Genomic DNA, 24043 nt, shown 5'->3' with positions numbered 1-24043 from the left:
GATGTAATAAAATGAGAAAAGACAAATTTCAAAGTAATTGTGGTAAAATTGCACACTATAAGATGACGAAAAACACCTTCAAGCTCTTATTTCAAATGATAAAGCCAACACACACTTTTGCCCATGTTTTGATTTCATCACTTCACGAACGAATTATCTTCCAGCAAAGACTATTGGTGGGAACTCCATAACAATTTATTGATCTGAATTTGAGTTGAGCTCAATGAATTAAGGAGGATCAAAATGTATTTGTTTGCTTTTATCTCATGAATCAATCTCGAGCTAGTTTAGCACTCAGCTCATGAAAATTCACTATTATTTCGAATTAATTGCCGGATAATAGGGGATAGAAAGGAAGCAATACATGAAAGTGCAGCACACACCACAGAATCTGAAGGAGTTCATCACAAGAAAGCAGCTAAACCATACAGAAATATTACCAAAACTAAACAGAGTAAAAGGAGAAAAAGTGTAGCCTAATCTGCCGATAACACATTCTTCAGAAATAGTACTCGGTGGAAAAAGAAAACACAGATATCTTCGCAATCTCAAACTGAATTCTGCTTACCTGCAACTTGGTGAACAAGATAAAAGCAATCCGAAATTAGTGCACACGTGTAAAATTTTGATCGGCAAACAAGAGCTCCAACTCGGAAATGGAATCATGGCCTGCGCCAGACTGCTCTAAGAGAAGCCACTGCAGATGGCATGGGCACAAAACCTGTCCCTTGTGTCATGCTTTCAGACTCCATCAAGGCTATACTAACCACTCCATTAGTTTCTTACCGAATGCTCTCACTGTTATGAAGACAGCCGGAAACCTCACTATGTAAGGAGAATCTCAATGAATGTGGCCAATGTCAGTCCCATTTGGGGTCAAAATTACCTGCTGGCTGCTTATCTCACTCAAAGAAGAGTAATTCACAGGAAATTTCTCCAACCACCTATAAAGCCGCAAGATAGCAAGAAAATTTATACAAAGCAGTTGCAATGCTAATGGTAAGTCTTACCAATCAGAACTTTGTGTGCAAGTGCTGCCTAGTTGCACTCAACACAATATTGAGTTTCATAAGGATTTATGTAATTGTAAAAAAAAAAAAAAAAAAAAAAATGAAAAAGATAAGGTACAATCGTCATAAGGCACCTCCATCAATATATTCTGTATCCAAGCTTGGATGAACCCCAGGTCTCCCAAGACTTGGCCAACCAATTTAAATGAACAAGCCAAGGCAACTGACATCTAAATTAGCAAATCAAACCAAAGGGGGGAAAGGTGAAAAAATGTATTTGCATTTCTACCATGTGAGTCTGTCCAAACTAATTTTGACATTTACAAACATGTACAAATTTCCAGGTAAAACACAGCATTCTAACTGTGACCACGCAAGCATTTCAACAACCATAGTTTTCTTAACCTCTCATTCAATTTCATGAACATCATTGCCCTCTTGTCATCGAAAGAAAGAAATTCACATGCCTCAATAATGAGATCATCATCAAAACCTGGGATATTCTTCACCATTGCAAACAGTTCATCCAAGCACAATGACTGGTGGCTTCCTGTCAAAGCATCAGCAATCCTACCAATATTTGCAGCCAGGGCACTCATCATTTCTACCAGAACATCGTTATAACGTCTCTTCTTAGAGGGCTCTTCGGAATGTGATGATGTAGAAGGCCTACCTTTAGTTCGCTGGGATGAACCTTGTGTCCTATCACCAGTATTATCCACACTCCTTTCTTCATCAACCAACATATTCTGCAATGGGGTTTCTACATGCTGTTCACTGTTGGAAATGGGATTTAAATCACCTTTGGCACCACTTGTAAACCAGCAGCCTTTTGCATGATTGTCGTCAATGATAGCACTCAATTCATTATAATTCTCAATGGATCTTGCCCGTAAAGATTTTGCATCAGGATGCATCTGTGGAATACATAACAAGTTAATTTAGTAAAGTGCAACTGAAGACCACTACAAAGGATGAAACAACTTTAAGGATAAATCACTTCCATGTTCCACAAATTCGTCTATACACTAAAATATCACAACTTTTAATGGATCTCTAAGGCCACGTCTACTCTACGGAATGGAATAAAATGGCAATTCTAGCTCTTCATTCTTTTTGAATGCCTATTCAACCCCTCTCCATGGAGTGATGGATGGCCATTACATTCCATCATTAGGGGAAAGAAAAAAAAAATCAACAGATCAACCACATAACAAAGGCCTCTCTCTGATCTATTAAAAAGGTCCCGCTTGTATCACTCATGTCAAGTTAATTTGGATAGGGTTTGATATATATGGTAACAGCCGTTACTCTAACTCAAACATCAAACCATTAATTAAATGGGTTGAAAAGCTCAAAACATAACCCGGGCCACGTAAAATTACATCAACCAAGATACAACCCTTCTAGCCTTCAACTCAACAAAGCCTTTTTTCCCAACTACTTGTGATGGAGAACCGGGCCTGGCCCGAGAGACGTGGAGATGTGGGAAAGAAAGATAGAATTAGGGATTTTGCTTTTATAATTATCATTGAATTTTAGGGTTTTATTTATGGTAATAGGAATTTTAGGGTTTTTCTTCGAGGCCTATTTATATGTTGGTTTAGACATTGTGAAAGACAGCTTTGATGATTGATTATTGATTATTATTCAGAAATTATTGTGTTTCTTCTCCCTCAATTCTGATTTCTCCCTCTGTGATACTTCTCTTCTCCCTCATTCTGATTTCTTCCCCTATTAGTCTTATTCTATATCTCTCTCAATCTCTTTCTTAACCTCTTTCTTATTTACTTGAAATTCTGGTTTTTGAATCGCCCCTACCCACCTGATGCATCAACTTGGGGTTGGCTACATGAATCCTATTTTTTCATTCTGCTCCTTAGTCAAACCACATGTTATTATATCCTTCATGTTACCATACTCAGGTAAGTGTACCCCATGCGGGTATGAGTCTAAGTGTGGGACCTACTTGAATTCCAAAAATTAGGTATGGGGATGTGTACCCAAAAGTTTGATATGGGTATGTAGAGGCGTACTATGCATTTAAATACATTATATGATTATTATAGTGTAATGTTTAGTGTTGCAATAACATAAAAATATACTCAATTATTACTCAAATTAAATGGAAAGTGATAAAAGAAAAGGATTTCCTTATATTTAATAGATGAGAATCTCATGTCTACTACTGAATTTGAGTTTCTTTTTCCTTCTTCAATCATGCCATGTGAAGGATCAGGGTGTCCAATTTGGGTTCGTGTGTAAAACACATATCCTATAGAACATGACATACCCATGGAATGTTGTGTCGACACAGGTACGTGAAAGGAAATAGGAGAGTCCAAAGAAAGATATCATTCCTCACTAATTCTACTTGCGCTAACCTTGGCCATTCCCTTCGCCCTCCATTAACTTCAACATGGACCATGTTACTCTTCCTAATTGGCGCATTTAATTGTCTTCTTTGCACATGTAAACCATCTTAATCGAATTCTCTCATTTTATCTCCAATTATCGCCACTTCAGCTACTCACAAATATGTTCATTTGTAATTCTATCCTTTCTTGTCCTTCCGCACATTTATCCCAAGATTCTCAGGCTTTCTAGCATTATTTATGGATAATATTTTTCAGAAAAAGTCAATATAAACTGTATCACAGAATTTATTTAAAATGATTTATAATAAAAATCATGGTTAGGAAATATGATATTTGCACTCCAGAGAAGCAAGCTCACGCTATACTTGTTGCTTAAAAAGGAAAATTGCACAATTAACCTTAAAAGGATTCTCACACTCCACAATAGTTTCAAAAGGAAGTCTTACACTCCACCTTTATCAATTCCCTTTATTTAAATAATCATGCAGTGTGATACCACTTTTCGGGAGTCAATATAACTTCTCATTATAATTTGAATAATATCATAATAGTATCACAAAGCCATAAAAACTAGTCAAGTTAAAGTATAAAAAAATTGTAATAAATATTTATATTGTATTCATAAATATACATGTCTGACCTATTTAAATAAAAGGATCCCTAATGCCTAATGACAAGTTGGTCATTTGAGTTAAAAATTTCCATTCAAATCCACGTGAGCTTTAATCTGCCTTTCTCTTCCACCTTGCATCTCTTGAATTATATCTTAAACAAACTCAAATCATTCCAATATCCCTTCGTTACTTATTTGCATATCCCTCGCAATCCCCTGCCCCCGCAACCCCCCCCCCCCCCCCCCCCCCCCCCCCCGGTCAAAACCCCCCACAGAAAAAAGGAGCCAATTCAACCCATAAATCTATTCAGCTTAATTTTACCAAAACCCTATAACAGATGAAGGTATTTTAAATATAAGAAAAAGTATGAATTCCATTGTATTTTAACATATAAATCAATTTAACCAACACATGGGAATATTAATACTCATTCCATTACTACATTATTACCAAACAATGGAACAAGAATGACCATTCTTCTTGCGTCATTTTCATTCCATTTCTTCCATGTCGCATTCCATTCATGCTTTATATTATTCCTGTGAACCAAACATAAGGTAAAATCCATTTTCTTATTGTTAATCAGATTTGTGAAGGTGAAAAAAAATATTTAGACGTTTCGTTCATTAAATTTACCAATTTCAATTGTAGATGTGAAATGCAATTTACTTCCTTTTTCTGATAAGTAATAATAACATAAAAAAGGCGTTCAAAAGGGGAACGCGTCCCTTATACAGAAGTGGAACCAGGACTAAGGCCCCAAAGAATTTCCTCAGGTTATGTTAAGGATGATGCTAAAGAATAATGGAAGGTAGACTTGGGACATTCAGCTTGAGCGTAAGTAGCAGGATTTGGAGGTGGAGGAGGTTGTGGAGCTATTGGCTTTATTTGTATGATCAGCATGTGGAAGGGGAAGGGGGATGATGAGTGGCATTGGATGGGAGCTACACATGGGGCCTTCAAGATGAGGTCATTTTTATCGGAGTTCAATGGAGCCACTGGGCCTTTCACTCCCTTGCAAGTTTATTTGGCATACTAAAGCCCCTCTCAAGGTGACTATTTTTGGTTGGACTCCTTTTGCATTGTCCGGTGTCTAGAGACATTCGGTCTATCACTTTCCCTATATTCGGTATCCACTGGTTTTCACAGAATTGCACGAGAAGCATGCTCGAGGCTTGAAGAGGTTGTATAGTGGGTGCTCAGATCCGAGATGCTTGGAGAGTTCACCTCCTTTGTTTATGGTGGGGGTTGTAGAGAGAGGAATAGGAGACCTTTGAAGGGGAAGAAGCTCCAATTGAAGCGCTAAAATATTCTATTTTGAGTTCTTTATTTTTTTAGGTTAAAAGGGCGTCATTGAAAATCCATGGAGGATATGGTAGAGTTTGTGGATAATTTGAGAGCTTAGCAGTTTTTTGGCATTTTTAAAGTTGTGCATAGGCGTGCTCCCCATTTGAGCGTTCTAATATACTTAAATTGTCGACACACTCACAAAAAAATAAAAACAAAAAAAGAAGAAGAAGAAGAAGAAGAAGAAACAAAAGAATAATTTATTTTAAACTCAAGACCATGAAGATAATTGCATAGTTAGTTAATGTAGTAAAAAATAAAATAAAAAATCCTTATGTAGTCATGAAAAGGACGACTCCTAGAAGAGGATTCCAGAGGCAACCAATCCAATTTTTAATATACTTCACTTGTCAAAAAAAAAAAAAAAAAAAAAAAAAGAAGAAAGAAGAAAGAAAGGAAATAAAGAAAAAAGCATTTTAAAAACACATGAAATAATTGCATAGTTAGCTAATGTAGTTAAATATATATATATATATATATATATATATGTATATATATATCCTTGTGTAGTCATGAAATGGACTCCTCCTTGAAGAGGATTCCAGAGACAATCATGCCAATTTTTAAAGACATAAAATGTACCTTAATGTACTCATTCCACACTGAGTCAGGTGCAACAACCATCTTTTGTTCCTCATTCCACTCGAATCCTCAATGAGAGAGGAGCTCCTTCACAAGTCCGTATAATTTCTTCCATGTTTTCAATCGGCTCTTAATGTTCTCTTTTGTTACATTGAGTGCAAAATTTTCATTTAAAACGGTAAGAGCAGCTGCGAATGATACAGGCTTAAATTTTTTCTCAAGCTTATTCCCCTGCTTCAATTGATCAACAAGAATCTCTGTTAAGCAACGGTCCATCTCATCCGTCCATATGATGTACTTCACTCTCTCTTTTGCATTGTCACTTCGATTCTGATATACAATTTCAGTCTCCACATCTTCATTCTCAGTATCCCAGTCTAAGTCAGCTTCAGAATCATTTGTAGAACTCTCAGTTGGATTAAAGTTCTCAATGATATAACATAACTCATCATAGTTTTCTATGACCTGTCCTTGAAGAAGCCTCGCATCAGGATGCATCTGTTTGACAAGAGAGAGATTAACATACAAAAATTAATTAAAAGAAAAGGATCAGCATGCGAATTATAAATAAGTTACCCTTTGAATAAGTCATCGTACTAACAAAAAAGAAGTCAAGGGTACCTTAATGTAGTAATCCCATACAGCATCATTTGCAATCACCATCTTTTGTTTCTCATCCCAATGAAACTCATTCTGATCAAGGAGCTTCTTCACACTGCTGTATAATTTCCTCCATGCTTTAATTCGATTTTTAACATGGTCTTTTGTGAAGTTGAGCTGAAACCTTTCACGTAAAGCCGATACGGCAGCAACATATGCTGCAGGCTTAAATTTGTTACTCGATTTTCTTTTTTTTCCGAGATTCACTTGCTCTAAAAGAATCATGCTGAGGCACCGGTCCATTTCACTTGTCCATCTCATGTTCATAGCTTGGTATTGAAAACCGTCATAACACTGAATTGGAGAAACATTAGGGTCTGTTTGTTATGTGTTTTACTTTGGTGTTTTTGTTGCAGGGCTCAATTTCAGGCCCAAAAACATGTTTGGTAGCCCTTGTTATGTTTTAAACAGTACAAAAATATTGTTTTAAACAGTACACAATTTTGGCCCAAAACTGAAACACCGAAATGGTGTTTTTGTTGTTTCTGAACTGTAGCCCAATAAAAAGAACTGTAGCACTTGAAGTAAGTTGGGTCTTGAACTGTAGCGGAGGAAGTAACTTTAAAACGTCGTCTGCAACACTTTGGCCCGATCTTTTCTCTTTCCTCTGAAACCTAGAGAAGGCGATTTGGGAGGCGAAAGGGAATCTGAAACCCTAGAGAAGGCGATTTGGGAGGCGAAGGGGAATCGCAAGCACTAAGTCTTTGAAAAGCACAAAATCGGAAGCACGAACTGTGGTGAGTACTCTCTCTTCTAACACTCTGTCTTCGATTTAGTTGTGAAACAAGAAGACTGCGCTTCTCATGTAAGAGTGCTTGACACAGTCAATGTTAGAAAAACTGGTTAACTCTTGCTTGTTCAATTTGAATCAAAGACAATTAATTTAGGATTTTCAGCAAAATTGATGAACAGAAATGAAGCTAAAATCGAACATACGTGTGGAATTTCCAAATATGTGATGAACAATGAAAGGGGTAAACAATTGCTCAAGCAATTATAGGCTTCATTCAGAATAAAATTCTGTTGTGTACCCATCTTAGGATACACTAATTTGCAATCTACTAGAGCTGGCAGGAAAACTAATTTTTTATTTTTTAATCTACTATTCTCAGCTCAACTAATTCTTCTTTGGAGTCAGTTATGTTTTTATCATTATTCTTTGTTCCACATGTGTCCTAAATATTTCAACCCATATTAATTATGGGTTTTTACCAGTAGCACTACCTTCAATGTGGATTGTGCCACTCTTCCTAATTGGTGCACTAAGGGGTCTTTACCGTACATGTTTAAAACCATCATAATTGGTTTCACTAATTTTATCTCTGATTTGCTCTACTTGTACCACCTCAAGAGTGTTTCTGTCTAAATCAACATTAGTATTTGGATTATGCTCATTTTATGATCACATTGTTTCTTAACTACCTAACACTTGGGTCCGTAGAAAGCATGACTGGTCTTATTATTTTCAACTTTATGGGTATAAGTTGGTTACAAAGCACACCAAAAGCACTCCACGTTGCTCATAGCGTCTTAACTTCATTAGCAACATTCTCCCTCTAGTTTTGTATGATCAAACTTTGGTAGTAAAAATTGTTCCCTTTTTGGTTCTTTCTTGCTCTTCAATCTCACTATTTTCCCCATGTATTTTGCTAGAAATTACACATCACACACTCAATTTAGTCCAACTTTTATTGATGTCTCTTGATTTCAGAGCTTCTCTCAGGACTTCTAATTTGGCATTTGCCTTATTCTAATCTTATCAGTTAAAAACAATATCACTGAAAAAAAAAGCACACATTTGAACCTTATAGTGGATCCGTCACACACTCAATTTTGTCCAACTTGTATTGGTTCCTCTTGATTTCAGAGCTTCTCTCAGGACTTCTAATTTGGCATTTACCTTATTCTAGTCTTATCAGTTAAAAACAATATCACTGAAAAAAAGCACACATTAGAACCTTATATTGGATCCGTCCATTTCATTCATTAACAAATATGTGAAAATGATAAAAATATAATGCTAATCTTTATGTAAACCATAGTGAGTGAGAATTTACTCGACTCTCATGTAGTTGTTCTTACTATACTAATCCATCATAAATATCTTACATCATGTGAATATATTTAATTGCAACGCTGACCCTCCTCCCCCCAAGCTACATAATATCTCGAGGAATCTTAGAATAGCCTTTCTCTGAGTCTTAAAACAGTGCATGGGGATCATTGTATTCTCTTTACACCTTTCTATTAATCTTCTGTTTGTATTGAAATTTTAAATCCTGTAGCCAAGCTAGTATTTTACCACTGTTTGTTTCATGTCTAATTCATTACTCGATAAACATCTCCCTAAGACTCATTTGTTTATACAGTGCAGATTTTTATATCTACTTTTTACTTATTATTATTTTTTATATGAGTCCTGAAATACTCTTTTATCACACATCAGATTGTAATACCCCCTAATTTCGGAACACGGGTTGATCAAGTCCGCGCACAAAATCAGGGGATATCAAACCAATTAAAGTATTTAAACAAGCACGGAGTACAAAATGAAATAAAGAATAAAATAAAACGCTGAAGAAATCCAATTAATAGTAAATCCATTAATAACTTCCAAATGGTTACAACTCGGGAATCCCGTAACGCAAGGACCCCTTAACCAAAAGTTACTATTTAGAATTTCAACCAAATAAGTACTAATATCAACTGAAACAAAACTAATATCCTACTTTTAAGTAAATAGAAGGAATGGATAAGTCCTCCAGCTGCGGATCCTCAACCTTGAGACTTGACCTTCTACAACCTGAAAAATAAATCGCGGGTTAAACCCTACGAGCAAGTTCTCTCTACCAAGTCTCTGAAAACCAATAAACAGATCATCTTTACCAAAACCATCCCTAATTAAGCTTTAACTTTAATATACGATGCTACAAATATATATAAATACTTATATATATAGTGCAAGAATCCTACTAGTTAATAGGGCATTAAATTGTCAAAACCACTCACCAATAATTAATTATCAGACATACCTAGACCAAGCCCCCCCTTTATAATATTCTCATAAAGTAAACCCCACTCACCTTAACTCCATCCTAAACAGTAATTTAGTCATCTAAACATATAGCAATTTAAATATGCACCAGTAAATCAACCATGCCTTTTATAAATATATTTATTTATATATTAGCAATTCAACCATGCTTCCTTCCGTATATTTACTTTTGCAATTAATTAGCAATTCAACCATGCTTCCCATATATGAAATTTAGTCATAACCAATAAGGCAGTATATCAAAACCTTTGGCAACTCATCCATGCCTACAATTCAACCATGTACTAACTTTAAACTTATAGACTTCACATGCATATAATAAGCATGTCCTTAATTTAATAACCGTGTATCTATTACGATTTTAAATCAACCATACCATCCACGAATCAAGTCATACCAAACAAGATTTATAATATTTAATAATCTTAAATAATATATATACACATATATTTTATAATATATATATATATGTGTGTATCACACATTCCATACCAATCGTTGACTATTTAAAATCATATCTACATATATATATACATATATACACCTCCTTTCATTGCAAAAATATTTATTTAAGTGTATTTATACCACTAAATGCTACTAGGTATCTTAGTAACACTCTGAGGCTCTCAGAACATCAAGAACACACCCTCTAATGATTAATTTTAACCCTAACACGCTTAAGATAAATACTGAAAATTCACCGGAGTCTCAAACAACTTTCCAGGACCTCATACGCATCCCCACGCGCCTCCACGCGCCACCACATACCCCTAGACTACTCCCACGCGCCTTCACGCGCTTCCCCTTACCGGCAGGCGCGTCCACGCACCTGCACGCGCCCTCACGCGCCTGAGCCACTCTCGGCGCGTGTGTGGCTTGTTCCTATTGGCCAGCCTTCTGCGTTCTAGTGTATTTGCTTGCACTGGATCATTTTCCTGTTGACTGGACCACATCTATGGTCCAGATTTAATGCGCACATAAATTTTATACAACCGCGACACACTGAATCATCCTACACCCATTATCTTCATCTAACGGCCCAACCTAGCAAGTGCAACCGTTTCTCATGTAATCATCCACATTGGATTATTCTCTTGTTATCAGGACCAAATGATGGTCCTGATTTGGGCGCACAAGAAAGACTGTGTGTTGCGCTGCACCAAATCCAACCCCTTTTTGTGCATGCGCCGATTTGTATGTTGCCAGTATATATACATATATATATATATATATATATATATATATATAACCAAAAATTATACATAATAGTGTATATATTTTACCAACAATTTTATCAAAGGGAAAAAAAAACTAAAACAAATAATACGAATCATATATATAAAATATCCAGAAAATTTCAGAAGCACTCAAATACTATATGTAATATTTTAAGGCCAACATTAACATATATAATAATTTAACCACCATATAATATAACTAATCATGCTACCCATCATTAAATCAACCTTTAAAAATTTCAGAAATTAAAATTAGAAAATCCTAATAGCACATACATGTATATAAAGGATTAAAGCTACATATATACCAACAATAAATGTGATCCCAATAATCTGATTACTAATTTATTTTGATTCCACAAAATAAAATAAAACTATAATTTTGATAATGAAGGTGATAGACTTATGAGCCCTAAGAGGAGAAGTAGAAAAGAACTTGCCTTTTCTTTTCCAAATCTGGTCTCCTCTTATGTTCTTTGATCCGGCCTCCTCTTCATTAGCCCTTCTTCTTCTCTCTTTAATTCTCTTATTTTTCTAACCTGGAAAAACTCATAACCCTAAAGTCTTATGTGTCTATTTATACACATCCAAAAACCTACATCCTTTTCCCATTAGGATTATTATCATATAAAATAAATAATATTTATCTTTTAAATAATATATATACATACATATATTTTAATATAAATAAATAAATAAATATATATATATATATATATATATATTACCTTCCATATATAACCATTAGTATAAATAGATTATATATACCTATATATATCAATATATAATTATATTGACATATATATCCCTCCTCATGATTTAATAATGAATTAATATACACATGTAATTATATAGGTATAATTATGCAAAGATAATTATTAAATATCCTCCCAACCACGGGCCTTTACCAATTAACCCAACAAGGCTTCCTTCAAGCCCAATACCACATCCGTTGGTCCAACTTCCTTTAATCCCAATCCAAATAACTTAAATACCTAAAATAATGAAATTAAATTTAATAGCTACCAATAATTAACAATAAAGTTACACCAACATAAAATCACGCAAATCAAATAAACACTTCACTAACTAGCATTCCACAAATCAAACACCATATAAATTTAACAAATAAAATTACAAAATATATAATTTAATTAAAACAATACAATTTACCTACGCACTTAATTAAATAAAACAAATCACAACTATCAAGCACCTAATTAAATAAAACAAATCACTTAAAAATAATAATAATAATAATATAATATAAATTAATTTAATTAATAAATCCTTTTTAAAATATCGGGGTATTACATTCTTCCCCCCTAATAAAAGGAATTTCGTCCTCGGAATTCACGAATCCATGAAATGAAATTTTGATTATTTGTCCCAAACTTTCATTTTCCCTTATTCCACTGTTTGCCATGTAAGATATTTAATATGTAAATATCTATAATAAAATGCTCACAATTGTGTAAATTACTTAAACACTTAGTGGTATAATATACTAACAGTCAATGATTTGTATATATATGTATAAATATATATCACCATCATAAGCCAAAACCATCCAGATACTAATGAACATGATGCACTTATATCTACTAAGTCATTTCTACATCTACCTTGAAATAAAAAAAAACATACCTCAATTCTTCTGAGGTACCCATGCATTGCAAGGTGTGGCATTGTACACCATACCCTGATGCAACTGCTGTATAGGCTGTCCCTGCGGTGGCGGTGGTGCTGCTAAGGCCGGAAATGTCTGAGCCTGCACACGTGGAATCTGTGGAGTAGGTAATGGTTGCCACTGTCCCTGTTGCCCATGCTGTTTCCGAGCCAACCCAGGACACCGTTTGGCTGAATGCCCATAATCTCCACACTTATAGCAATGACCCCTAAATATACTTGACTGCCCCTCCTGGTGATTACCCTGTAGCTGTCCCAGTCCAGTCTGAGGTGCTCCAGTCTGCTGAGTGGAAACTCCCTCTCTCTGAACTTCTGAAATACCCTTGTGCTTCTTCCAAGGCTGCTGGCCCTGGAATCTACCCTTGTCATTCTGTCGGTTCCCATTATCATTCACTTTCGCAGCTGGCTGATTAGCAAAGTCTTTGCCACCCCGCTTCTCAGCCCTAGTCTGTCTGAAATCCTCATTCAGCTGATAAAGCTGCAGAGCTGCGTCCACCACTTGAGCATAAGTAGTGTAGGCTGGACTACCAGTAATAGCTCTCTTGATAGACCACATCAGTCCCTTGACAAAACTGTTGCGCTTCTTCTCCTCTGTATCCACCTTCTCCGGTGCAAAGAGAGATAAGCGTGTGAACTGCTGTTCATACTCCGCCACTGTCATGTTCCCTTGCTGCAGATTAAGAAACTCAGTCTTCATGGCTGCCCTAACTACATAAGGGAAATACTTTTCTTCAAAGCGTGCACTGAACTCATCATAAGTCAATGCCATCCTCTCCTCTATGGTGGTAACTGACTCCCACCACTGCAGTGCATCCCCAACTAGCTTGAAGGTAGCCAGCATCTGCTTCTGAACCTCCGTGCACTGAACCAAGCAAAGATGTCGCTCAATGTCCAGTTTCCACTGGTGAGCTGCTCTCTTATCCTTGGAGCCCGTGAACTCAGGTGGACTCCCTTTTGTGAAAGAACTCCTGGCCTTCTCCCAAGTATCAGTCTGAACAACCGGTGCTGGTACCGGTGCCGGCTGTACCTGAGGCTGATTCCGAAGTACAGCTGCTACCCCAGCTTCTATAGCCCGAGCAATGAGGCCATTGATGTGAGGAGGATACTCTGGATCCCTGCCCTGAGCCGGAGCCTGAACTTCCTCTTGCTCCTCCTGAAGCTGACCCTCATCCTGAAACCCAAGTCGTTGCCGCTCTTCCTCCATTTGCTGACGTTGTAGGTGTTCTTGCTGCCTACGTGCAGCTTTCCTCTGTCGACGGTTCAGATTCTGTCCTCTTCCAGTGTTAACCATGATGTTAACAAAGAACGACAGACATCAGTACGATTTTAACGGACCGTAAAGGAATACAATGTATCCTAAACTTAAGCTCTAAAGAAACGAGTACACAAAGCGGAATTCACATAACGAAAGACACCCTAGGGACACTTGAACCTGGAGTGCTCTGATACCAACTGTAATACCCCCTAATTTCGGAACACGGGTTGATCAAGTCCGCGCACAAAATCAGGGGATATCAAACCAATTAAAGTATTTAAACAAGCACGGAGTACAAAATGAAATAAAGAATAAAATAAAACGCTGAAGAAATCCAATTAATAGTAAATCCATTAATAACTTCCAAATGGTTACAACTCGGGAATCCCGTAACGCAAGGACCCCTTAACCAAAAGTTACTATTTAGAATTTCAACCAAATAAGTACTAATATCAACTGAAACAAAACTAATATCCTACTTTTAAGTAAATAGAAGGAATGGATAAGTCCTCCAGCTGCGGATCCTCAACTTTGAGACTTGACCTTCTACAACCTGAAAAATAAATCGCGGGTTAAACCCTACGAGCAAGTTCTCTCTACCAAGCCTCTGAAAACCAATAAACAGATCATCTTTACCAAAACCATCCCTAATTAAGCTTTAACTTTAATATACGATGCTACAAATATATATAAATACTTATATATATAGTGCAAGAATCCTACCAGTTAATAGGGCATTAAATTGTCAAAACCACTCACCAATAATTAATTATCAGACATACCTAGACCAAGCCCCCCCTTTTATAATATTCTCATAAAGTAAACCCCACTCACCTTAACTCCATCCTAAACAGTAATTTAGTCATCTAAACATATAGCAATTTAAATATGCACCGACAAATCAACCATGCCTTTTATAAATATATTTATTTATATATTAGCAATTCATCCATGCTTCCTTCCGTATATTTACTTTTGCAATTAATTAGCAATTCAACCATGCTTCCCATATAAGAAATTTAGTCATAACCAATAAGGCAGTATATCAAAACCTTTGGCAACTCACCCATGCCTACAATTCAACCATGTACTAACTTTAAACTTATAGACTTCACATGCATATAATAAGCATGTCCTTAATTTAATAACAGTGTATCTATTACGATTTTAAATCAACCATACCATCCACGAATCAAGTCATACCAAACAAGATTTGTAATATTTAATAATCTTAAATAATATATATACACATATATTTTATAATATATATATATATATATATATATATGTGTATCACACATTTCATACCAATCGTTGACTATTTAAAATCATATCTACATATATATATACATGTATACACCTCCTTTCATTGCAAAAATATTTATTTAAGTGTATTTATACCACTAAATGCTACTAGGTATCTTAGTAACACTCTGAGGCTCTCAGAACATCAAGAACACACCCTCTAATGATTAATTTTAACCCTAACACGCTTAAGATAAATACTGGAAATTCACCGGAGTCTCAAGCAACTTTCCAGGACCTCACACGCATCCCCCCGCGCCTCCACGCGCCACCACATACCCCTAGACTACTCCCACGCGCCTTCACGCGCTTCCCCTTACCGGCAGGCGCGTCCACGCGCCTGCACGCGCCCTCACGCGCCTGAGCCACTCTCGGCGCGTGTGTGGCTTGTTCCTATTGGCCAGCCTTCTGCGTTCTAGTGTATTTGCTTGCACTGGATCATTTTCCTGTTGACTGGACCACATCTATGGTCCAGATTTAATGCGCACACAAATTTTATACAACCGCAACACACTGAATCATCCTACACCCATTATCTTCATCTAACGGCCCAACCTAGCGAGTGCAACCGTTTCTCATGTAATCATCCACATTGGATTATTCTCTTGTTATCAGGACCAAATGATGGTCCTGATTTGGGCGCACAAGAAAGACTGTATGTTGCGCTGCACCAAATCCAACCCCTTTTTGTGCATGCGCCGATTTGTATGTTGCCAGTATATATATATATATATATATATATATATATATATATATATAACCAAAAATTATACATACTAGTGTATATATTTTACCAACAATTTTATCAAAGGGAAAAAAAAACTAAAACAAATAATACGAATCATATGTATAAAATATCCAGAAAATTTCAGAAGCACTCAAATACTATATGTAATATTTTAAGGCCAACATTAACATATATAATAATTTAACCACCATATAATATAACTAATCATGCTACCCATCATTAAATCAACCTTTAAAAATTTCAGAAATTAAAATTAGAAAATCCTAATAGCACATACATGTATATAAAGGATTAAAGCTACATATATACCAACAATAAATGTGATCCCAATAATCTGATTACTAATTTATTTTGATTCCACAAAATAAAATAAAACTATAATTTTGATAATGAAGGTGATAGACTTATGAGCCCTAAGAGGAGAAGTAGAAAAGAACTTGCCTTTTCTTTTCCAAATCTGGTCTCCTCTTACGTTCTTTGATCCGGCCTCCTCTTCATTAGCCCTTCTTCTTCTCTCTTTAATTCTCTTATTTTTCTAACCTGGAAAAACTCATAACCCTAAAGTCTTATGTGTCTATTTATACACATCCAAAAACCTACATCCTTTTCCCATTAGGATTATTATCATATAAAATAAATAATATTTATCTTTTAAATAATATATATACATACATATATTTTAATATAAATAAATAAATAAATAAATATATATATATATATATATATATATATATATTACCTTCCATATATAACCATTAGTATAAATAGATTATATATACCTATATATATCAATATATAATTATATTGACATATATATCCCTCCTCATGATTTAATAATGAATTAATATACACATGTAATTATATAGGTATAATTATGCAAAGATAATTATTAAATATCCTCCCAACCACGGGCCTTTACCAATTAACCCAACAAGGCTTCCTTCAAGCCCAATACCACATCCGTTGGTCCAACTTCCTTTAATCCCAATCCAAATAACTTAAATACCTAAAATAATGAAATTAAATTTAATAGCTACCAATAATTAACAATAAAGTTACACCAACATAAAATCACGCAAATCAAATAAACACTTCACTAACTAGCATTCCACAAATCAAACACCATATAAATTTAACAAATAAAATTACAAAATATATAATTTAATTAAAACAATACAATTTACCTACGCACTTAATTAAATAAAACAAATCACAACTATCAAGCACCTAATTAAATAAAACAAATCACTTAAAAATAATAATAATAATAATATAATATAAATTAATTTAATTAATAAATCCTTTTTAAAATATCGGGGTATTACATTCTTCCCCCCTAATAAAAGGAATTTCGTCCTCGAAATTCACGAATCCATGAAATGAAATTTTGATTATTTGTCCCAAACTTTCATTTTCCCTTATTCCACTGTTTGCCATGTAAGATATTTAATATGTAAATATCTATAATAAAATGCTCACAATTGTGTAAATTACTTAAACACTTAGTGGTGTAATATACTAACAGTCAATGATTTGTATATATATGTATAAATATATATCACCATCATAAGCCAAAACCATCCAGATACTAATGAACATGATGCACTTATATTTACTAAGTCATTTCTACATCTACCTTGAAATAAAAAAAAACATACCTCAATTCTTCTGAGGTACCCATGCATTGCAAGGTGTGGCATTGTACACCATACCCTGATGCAACTGCTGTATAGGTTGTCCCTGCGGTGGCGGTGGTGCTGCTAAGGCCGGAAATGTCTGAGCCTGCACACGTGGAATCTGTGGAGTAGGTAATGGTTGCCACTGTCCCTGTTGCCCATGCTGTTTCTGAGCCAACCCAGGACACCGTTTGGCTGAATGCCCATAATCTCCACACTTATAGCAATGACCCCTAAATATACTTGACTGCCCCTCCTGGTGATTACCCTGTAGCTGTCCCAATCCAGTCTGAGGTGCTCCAGTCTGCTGAGTGGAAACTCCCTCTCTCTGAACTTCTGAATTACCCTTGTGCTTCTTCCAAGGCTGCTGGCCCTGGAATCTACCCTTGTCATTCTGTCGGTTCCCATTATCATTCACTTTCGCAGCTGGCTGATTAGCAAAGTCTTTGCTACCCCGCTTCTCAGCCCTAGTCTGTCTGAAATCCTCATTCAGCTGATAAAGCTGCAAAGCTGCGTCCACCACTTGAGCATAAGTAATGTAGGCTGGACTACCAGTAATAGCTCTCTTGATAGACCACATCAGTCCCTTGACAAAACTGTTGCGCTTCTTCTCCTCTGTATCCACCTCCTCCGGTGCAAAGAGAGATAAGGGTGTGAACTGCTGTTCATACTCCGCCACTGTCATGTTCCCTTGCTGCAGATTAAGAAACTCAGTCTTCATGGCTGCCCTAACTGCATAAGGGAAATACTTTTCTTCAAAGCGTGCACTGAACTCATCATAAGTCAATGCCATCCTCTCCTCTATGGTGGTAACTGACTCCCACCACTGCAGTGCATCCCCAACTAGCTTGAAGGTAGCAAGCATCTGCTTCTGAACCTCCGTGCACTGAACCAAGCGAAGATGTCGCTCAATGTCCTGTTTCCACTGGTGAGCTGCTCTCTTATCCTTGGAGCCCGTGAACTCAGGTGGACTCCCTTTTGTGAAAGAACTCCTGGCCTTCTCCCAAGTATCAGTCTGAACAACCGGTGCTGGTACCGGTGCCGGCTGTACCTGAGGCTGATTCCGAAGTACAGCTGCTACCCCAGCTTCTATAGCCCGAGCAATGAGGTCATTGATGTGAGGAGGATACTCTGGATCCCTGCCCTGAGCCGGAGCCTGAACTTCCTCTTGCTCCTCCTGAAGCTGACCCTCATCCTGAAACCCAAGTCGTTGCTGCTCTTCCTCCATTTGCTGACGTTGCAGGTGTTCTTGCTGCCTACGTGCAGCTCTCCTCTGTCGACGGTTCAGATTCTGTCCTCTTCCAGTGTTAACCATGCTGTTAACATAGAACGACAGACATCAGTATGATTTTAACGGACCGTAAAGGAATACAATGTATCCTAAACTTAAGCTCTGAAGAAACGAGTACACAAAGCGGAATTCACATAACGAAAGACACCCTAGGGACACTTGAACCTGGAGTGCTCTGATACCAAGTGTAATACCCCCTAATTTCGGAACACGGGTTGATCAAGTCCGCGCACAAAATCAGGGGATATCAAACCAATTAAAGTATTTAAACAAGCACGGAGTACAAAATGAAATAAAGAATAAAATAAAACGCTGAAGAAATCCAATTAATAGTAAATCCATTAATAACTTCAAAATGGTTACAACTCGGGAATCCCGTAACGCAAGGACCCCTTAACCAAAAGTTACTATTTAGAATTTCAACCAAATAAGTACTAATATCAACTGAAACAAAACTAATATCCTACTTTTAAGTAAATTGAAGGAATGGATAAGTCCTCCAGCTGCGGATCCTCAACCTTGAGACTTGACCTTCTACAACCTGAAAAATAAATCGCGGGTTAAACCCTACAAGCAAGTTCTCTCTACCAAGCCTCTGAAAACCAATAAACAGATCATCTTTATCAAAACCATCCCTAATTAAGCTTTAACTTTAATATACGATGCTACAAATATATATAAATACTTATATATATAGTGCAAGAATCCTACCAGTTAATAGGGCATTAAATTGTCAAAACCACTCACCAATAATTAATTATCAGACATACCTAGACCAAGCCCCCCCTTTTATAATATTCTCATAAAGTAAACCCCACTCACCTTAACTCCATCCTAAACAGTAATTTAGTCATCTAAACATATAGCAATTTAAATATGCACCGGCAAATCAACCATGCCTTTTATAAATATATTTATTTATATATTAGCAATTCAACCATGCTTCCTTCCGTATATTTACTTTTGCAATTAATTAGCAATTCAACCATACTTCCCATATATGAAATTTAGTCATAACCAATAAGGCAGTATATCAAAACCTTTGGCAACTCACCCATGCCTACAATTCAACCATGTACTAACTTTAAACTTATAGACTTCACATGCATATAATAAGCATGTCCTTAATTTAATAATCGTGTATCTATTACGATTTTAAATCAACCATACCATCCACGAATCAAGTCATACCAAACAAGATTTATAATATTTAATAATCTTAAATAATATATATACACATATATTTTATAATATATATATATATATATATGTGTGTATCACACATTCCATACCAATCGTTGACTATTTAAAATCATATCTACATATATATATACATATATACACCTCCTTTCATTGCAAAAATATTTATTTAAGTGTATTTATACCACTAAATGCTACTAGGTATCTTAGTAACACTCTGAGGCTCTCAGAACATCAAGAACACACCCTCTAATGATTAATTTTAACCCTAACACGCTTAAGATAAATACTGGAAATTCACCGGAGTCTCAAGCAACTTTCCAGGACCTCACACGCATCCCCACGCGCCTCCACGCGCCACCACATACCCCTAGACTACTCCCACGCGCCTTCACGCGCTTCCCCTTACCGGCAGGCGCGTCCACGCGCCTGCACGTGCCCTCACGCGCCTGAGCCACTCTCGGCGCGTGTGTGGCTTGTTCCTATTGGCCAGCCTTCTGCGTTCTAGTGTATTTGCTTGCACTGGATCATTTTCCTGTTGACTGGACCACATCTATGGTCCAGATTTAATGCGCACACAAATTTTATACAACCGCAACACACTGAATCATCCTACACCCATTATCTTCATCTAACGGCCCAACCTAGCGAGTGCAACCGTTTCTCATGTAATCATCCACATTGGATTATTCTCTTGTTATCAGGACCAAATGATGGTCCTGATTTGGGCGCACAAGAAAGACTGTGTGTTGCGCTGCACCAAATCCAACCCCTTTTTTTGCATGCGCCGATTTGTATGTTGCCAGTATATATACATATATATATATATATATATATATATAACCAAAAATTATACATAATAGTGTATATATTTTACAAACAATTTTATCAAAGGGAAAAAAAAACTAAAACAAAGAATACGAATCATATGTATAAAATATCCAGAAAATTTCAGAAGCACTCAAATACTATATGTAATATTTTAAGGCCAACATTAACATATATAATAATTTAACCACCATATAATATAACTAATCATGCTACCCATCATTAAATCAACCTTTAAAAATTTCAGAAATTAAAATTAGAAAATCCTAATAGCACATACATGTATATAAAGGATTAAAGCTACATATATGCCAACAATAAATGTGATCCCAATAATCTGATTACTAATTTATTTTGATTCCACAAAATAAAATAAAACTATAATTTTGATAATGAAGGTGATAGACTTATGAGCCCTAAGAGGTGAAGTAGAAAAGAACTTGCCTTTTCTTTTCCAAATCCGGTCTCCTCTTACGTTCTTTGATCCGGCCTCCTTTTCGTTAGCCCTTCTTCTTCTCTCTTTAATTCTCTTATTTTTCTAACGTGGAAAAACTCATAACCCTAAAGTCTTATGTGTCTATTTATACACATCCAAAAACCTACATCCTTTTCCCATTAGGATTATTATCATATAAAATAAATAATATTTATCTTTTAAATAATATATATACATACATATATTTTAATATAAATAAATAAATAAATATATATATATATATATATTACCTTCCATATATAACCATTAGTATAAATAGATTATATATACCTATATATATCAATATATAATTATATTGACATATATATCCCTCCTCATGATTTAATAATGAATTAATATACACATGTAATTATATAGGTATAATTATGCAAAGATAATTATTAAATATCCTCCCAACCACGGGCCTTTACCAATTAACCCAACAAGGCTTCCTTCAAGCCCAATACCACATCCGTTGGTCCAACTTCCTTTAATCCCAATCCAAATAACTTAAATACCTAAAATAATGAAATTAAATTTAATAGCTACCAATAATTAACAATAAAGTTACACCAACATAAAATAACGCAAATCAAATAAACACTTCACTAACTAGCATTCCACAAATCAAACACCATATAAATTTAACAAATAAAATTACAAAATATATAATTTAATGAAAACAATACAATTTACCTACGCACTTAATTAAATAAAACAAATCACAACTATCAAGCACCTAATTAAATAAAACAAATCACTTAAAAATAATAATAATAATAATAATATAATATAATTTAATTTAATTAATAAATCCTTTTTAAAATATCGGGGTATTACACAGATATTTTCTTATAATGTTGCTTTCTTTTTGATAAGTAGGATAAAAATTCTATGAAAACGAAAATCCTAGAATGATAGGAATCTACAAATAAAGCTATCTCCTTATTAAGCTGGTAGAATAACGAAAGCACAATTCTTTCGAAAAAGAAAATTATATAATGATTGGAACTTCATCTAGTGATTCAAAAACTCCTTAGGATCCCTTGAATGGAACATCCTTTCCAACTGACCAGCATGTCATCACCAATTTCTCGCTTAGTCTATACTAATTCCAAACAAGATGAGTATGACCACTCTTTCTTACACATACAACACCAATCACTAATGACTTAGATCGCTCTTTCTTGAATATCAATTGACAAGATGGCTTCTAACGTTGTTTTGTGTGCAAAGAAAGCTACGTTTAAGGGTGCCTTTGTTCCCATATTACTTTCAAAGGAAAGGACTGCTTGTTACCACTAGAGAGCCTATGGTACATTTTCAAAATAAATTCTTGTTCCAAGCACCATCCACCTAATGGAGTATTCTCCCTCCAAATAACTAACTAATGCAATCAGCTATGAAAGAAAACAAATAAATCTGAAGAAGGGAAAACAGAGAGCTAATTCAAGCTAGAAAATAGCTTAAACACCCATAACTCAATCCCAAAGAAAGGGAGAGGTAAAAGGCTGCTAAAGAAGACTGAAAATATTGATAATACGTCAAAAAGCTGCTGAATACAACTTGGAACAACCTTTTATAAGACACAAGGGATGCCCTAGCAAGGAATTAATCCTAGCCCTTCGTATAAATATAATCTAATAGCTAGAATTCTATCCAGCAAAATAAAGACGCTAAAATGACAAAATAGTGCTTAAGTGGTCACATGACTCGCTTAAAAAGGCACATGACTCGCTTAAAAAGGCACATGACTTATAAAATAAAAACTAAAATGACAATAGTATCCTAAACATGAAATAAAGACAGACTTAAGACTTATATAAATGACTCTAGACCAATAAACAATCACACAATCTGATCACATCATCAGCTGCCCTTATTAATGGAAACACATCATAGTCTTCTTGGATCTTTAACTGTTTGAAGAAAGTCCTCTTCCATTTGTTATTGACAGAAATGTGCACATATGGACGTGGTAAATGGTGAACATAGAAATGTGAGATTAGTTATAATGCCAAAATGTGGCGTGCAAATTAGTGAGCGTACCTACTTGTGCTAGGAACAAACCTTTTTACTCGGAAGAATCTCAGTCAATTCGTTGGAAGGGGAAACATCCTTTAAGTTTCCTATGAAGTGGAAATTGACTGTTTTAATATTACTCTCACTAGGTGTCTTGTTCCTTAGAAACATCTAATTGATTCCCATGCAATGAAGGAAAAGAGTTTGAACAGATTTGTACTCCCTAACCTTTACATACAAATTTTAACATGTACAAATGATTATATTGTGGGTAATAGTGTCTGTGGTAGAATAACAGACTTGTTTTTGACTTGGACAAAGTTACTTTTCTTCTATTAGAAAAAGGTTCTTTGAAATGTCAATTTCATTCTTTTGTTTGACCTATATTTCATAAAATGGTTGAATGCAACACACATAATTTATATAATTCCCTGTAGTTTGGAAGAACATATTATTTTGGGAAATACCAATCTCCAAAGAAAGCAGAGGCTTCTGTGGTTTAACCTATCAATTGATCATTCTTTAATACTACTTGTTTGTTTACTACAGTGACATGCATGACAAACCTGTCTCAAATGTCAAAGTACTAACATTTTAGGGCGAATTTCACATACACCCCTAAGTTTGGATTACAATATCATTGAAACTCCTTTGAGTTTGGACAAATCTC

At 35.5% G+C, this 24043-nt stretch overlaps 2 protein-coding genes and 1 long non-coding RNA gene across 3 annotated transcripts; all 3 read right to left on the bottom strand.

Moving 5' to 3' along the window:
• Positions 1-499: 499 nt before the first annotated feature.
• On the bottom strand, positions 500-1927 carry LOC132314114 (uncharacterized). Its single transcript, XM_059813013.1, has 3 exons — positions 1416-1927; positions 887-944; positions 500-568 (listed from the first exon to the last, which is right to left on the bottom strand). The coding sequence occupies exons 1-3, from the start codon at positions 1925-1927 to the stop codon at positions 500-502; spliced, it is 639 nt and encodes a 212-aa protein (XP_059668996.1).
• LOC132311536 (uncharacterized) lies at positions 1798-6898 on the bottom strand. Its single transcript, XM_059809459.1, has 3 exons — positions 6553-6898; positions 5932-6429; positions 1798-1927 (listed from the first exon to the last, which is right to left on the bottom strand). The coding sequence occupies exons 1-2, from the start codon at positions 6856-6858 to the stop codon at positions 6001-6003; spliced, it is 735 nt and encodes a 244-aa protein (XP_059665442.1). The 5' UTR covers positions 6859-6898; the 3' UTR covers positions 1798-1927; positions 5932-6000.
• Positions 6899-9166: 2268 nt separating this feature from the next.
• Positions 9167-12623, bottom strand: LOC132314862 (uncharacterized). The gene is made up of 2 exons (XR_009483527.1): positions 12532-12623; positions 9167-9394 (listed from the first exon to the last, which is right to left on the bottom strand). It is a non-coding gene; the product is annotated as an uncharacterized LOC132314862 (long non-coding RNA).
• Positions 12624-24043: the final 11420 nt, after the last annotated feature.

Source organism: Cornus florida, unplaced genomic scaffold, assembly GCF_030987335.1.
Source record: "Cornus florida cultivar Cherokee Brave unplaced genomic scaffold, ASM3098733v1 CherokeeBrave_3.0.0_Hap2_Chr06, whole genome shotgun sequence".
NCBI lineage: Eukaryota > Viridiplantae > Streptophyta > Magnoliopsida > Cornales > Cornaceae > Cornus > Cornus florida.
This window is presented reverse-complemented; position numbering and strand designations above follow the sequence as displayed.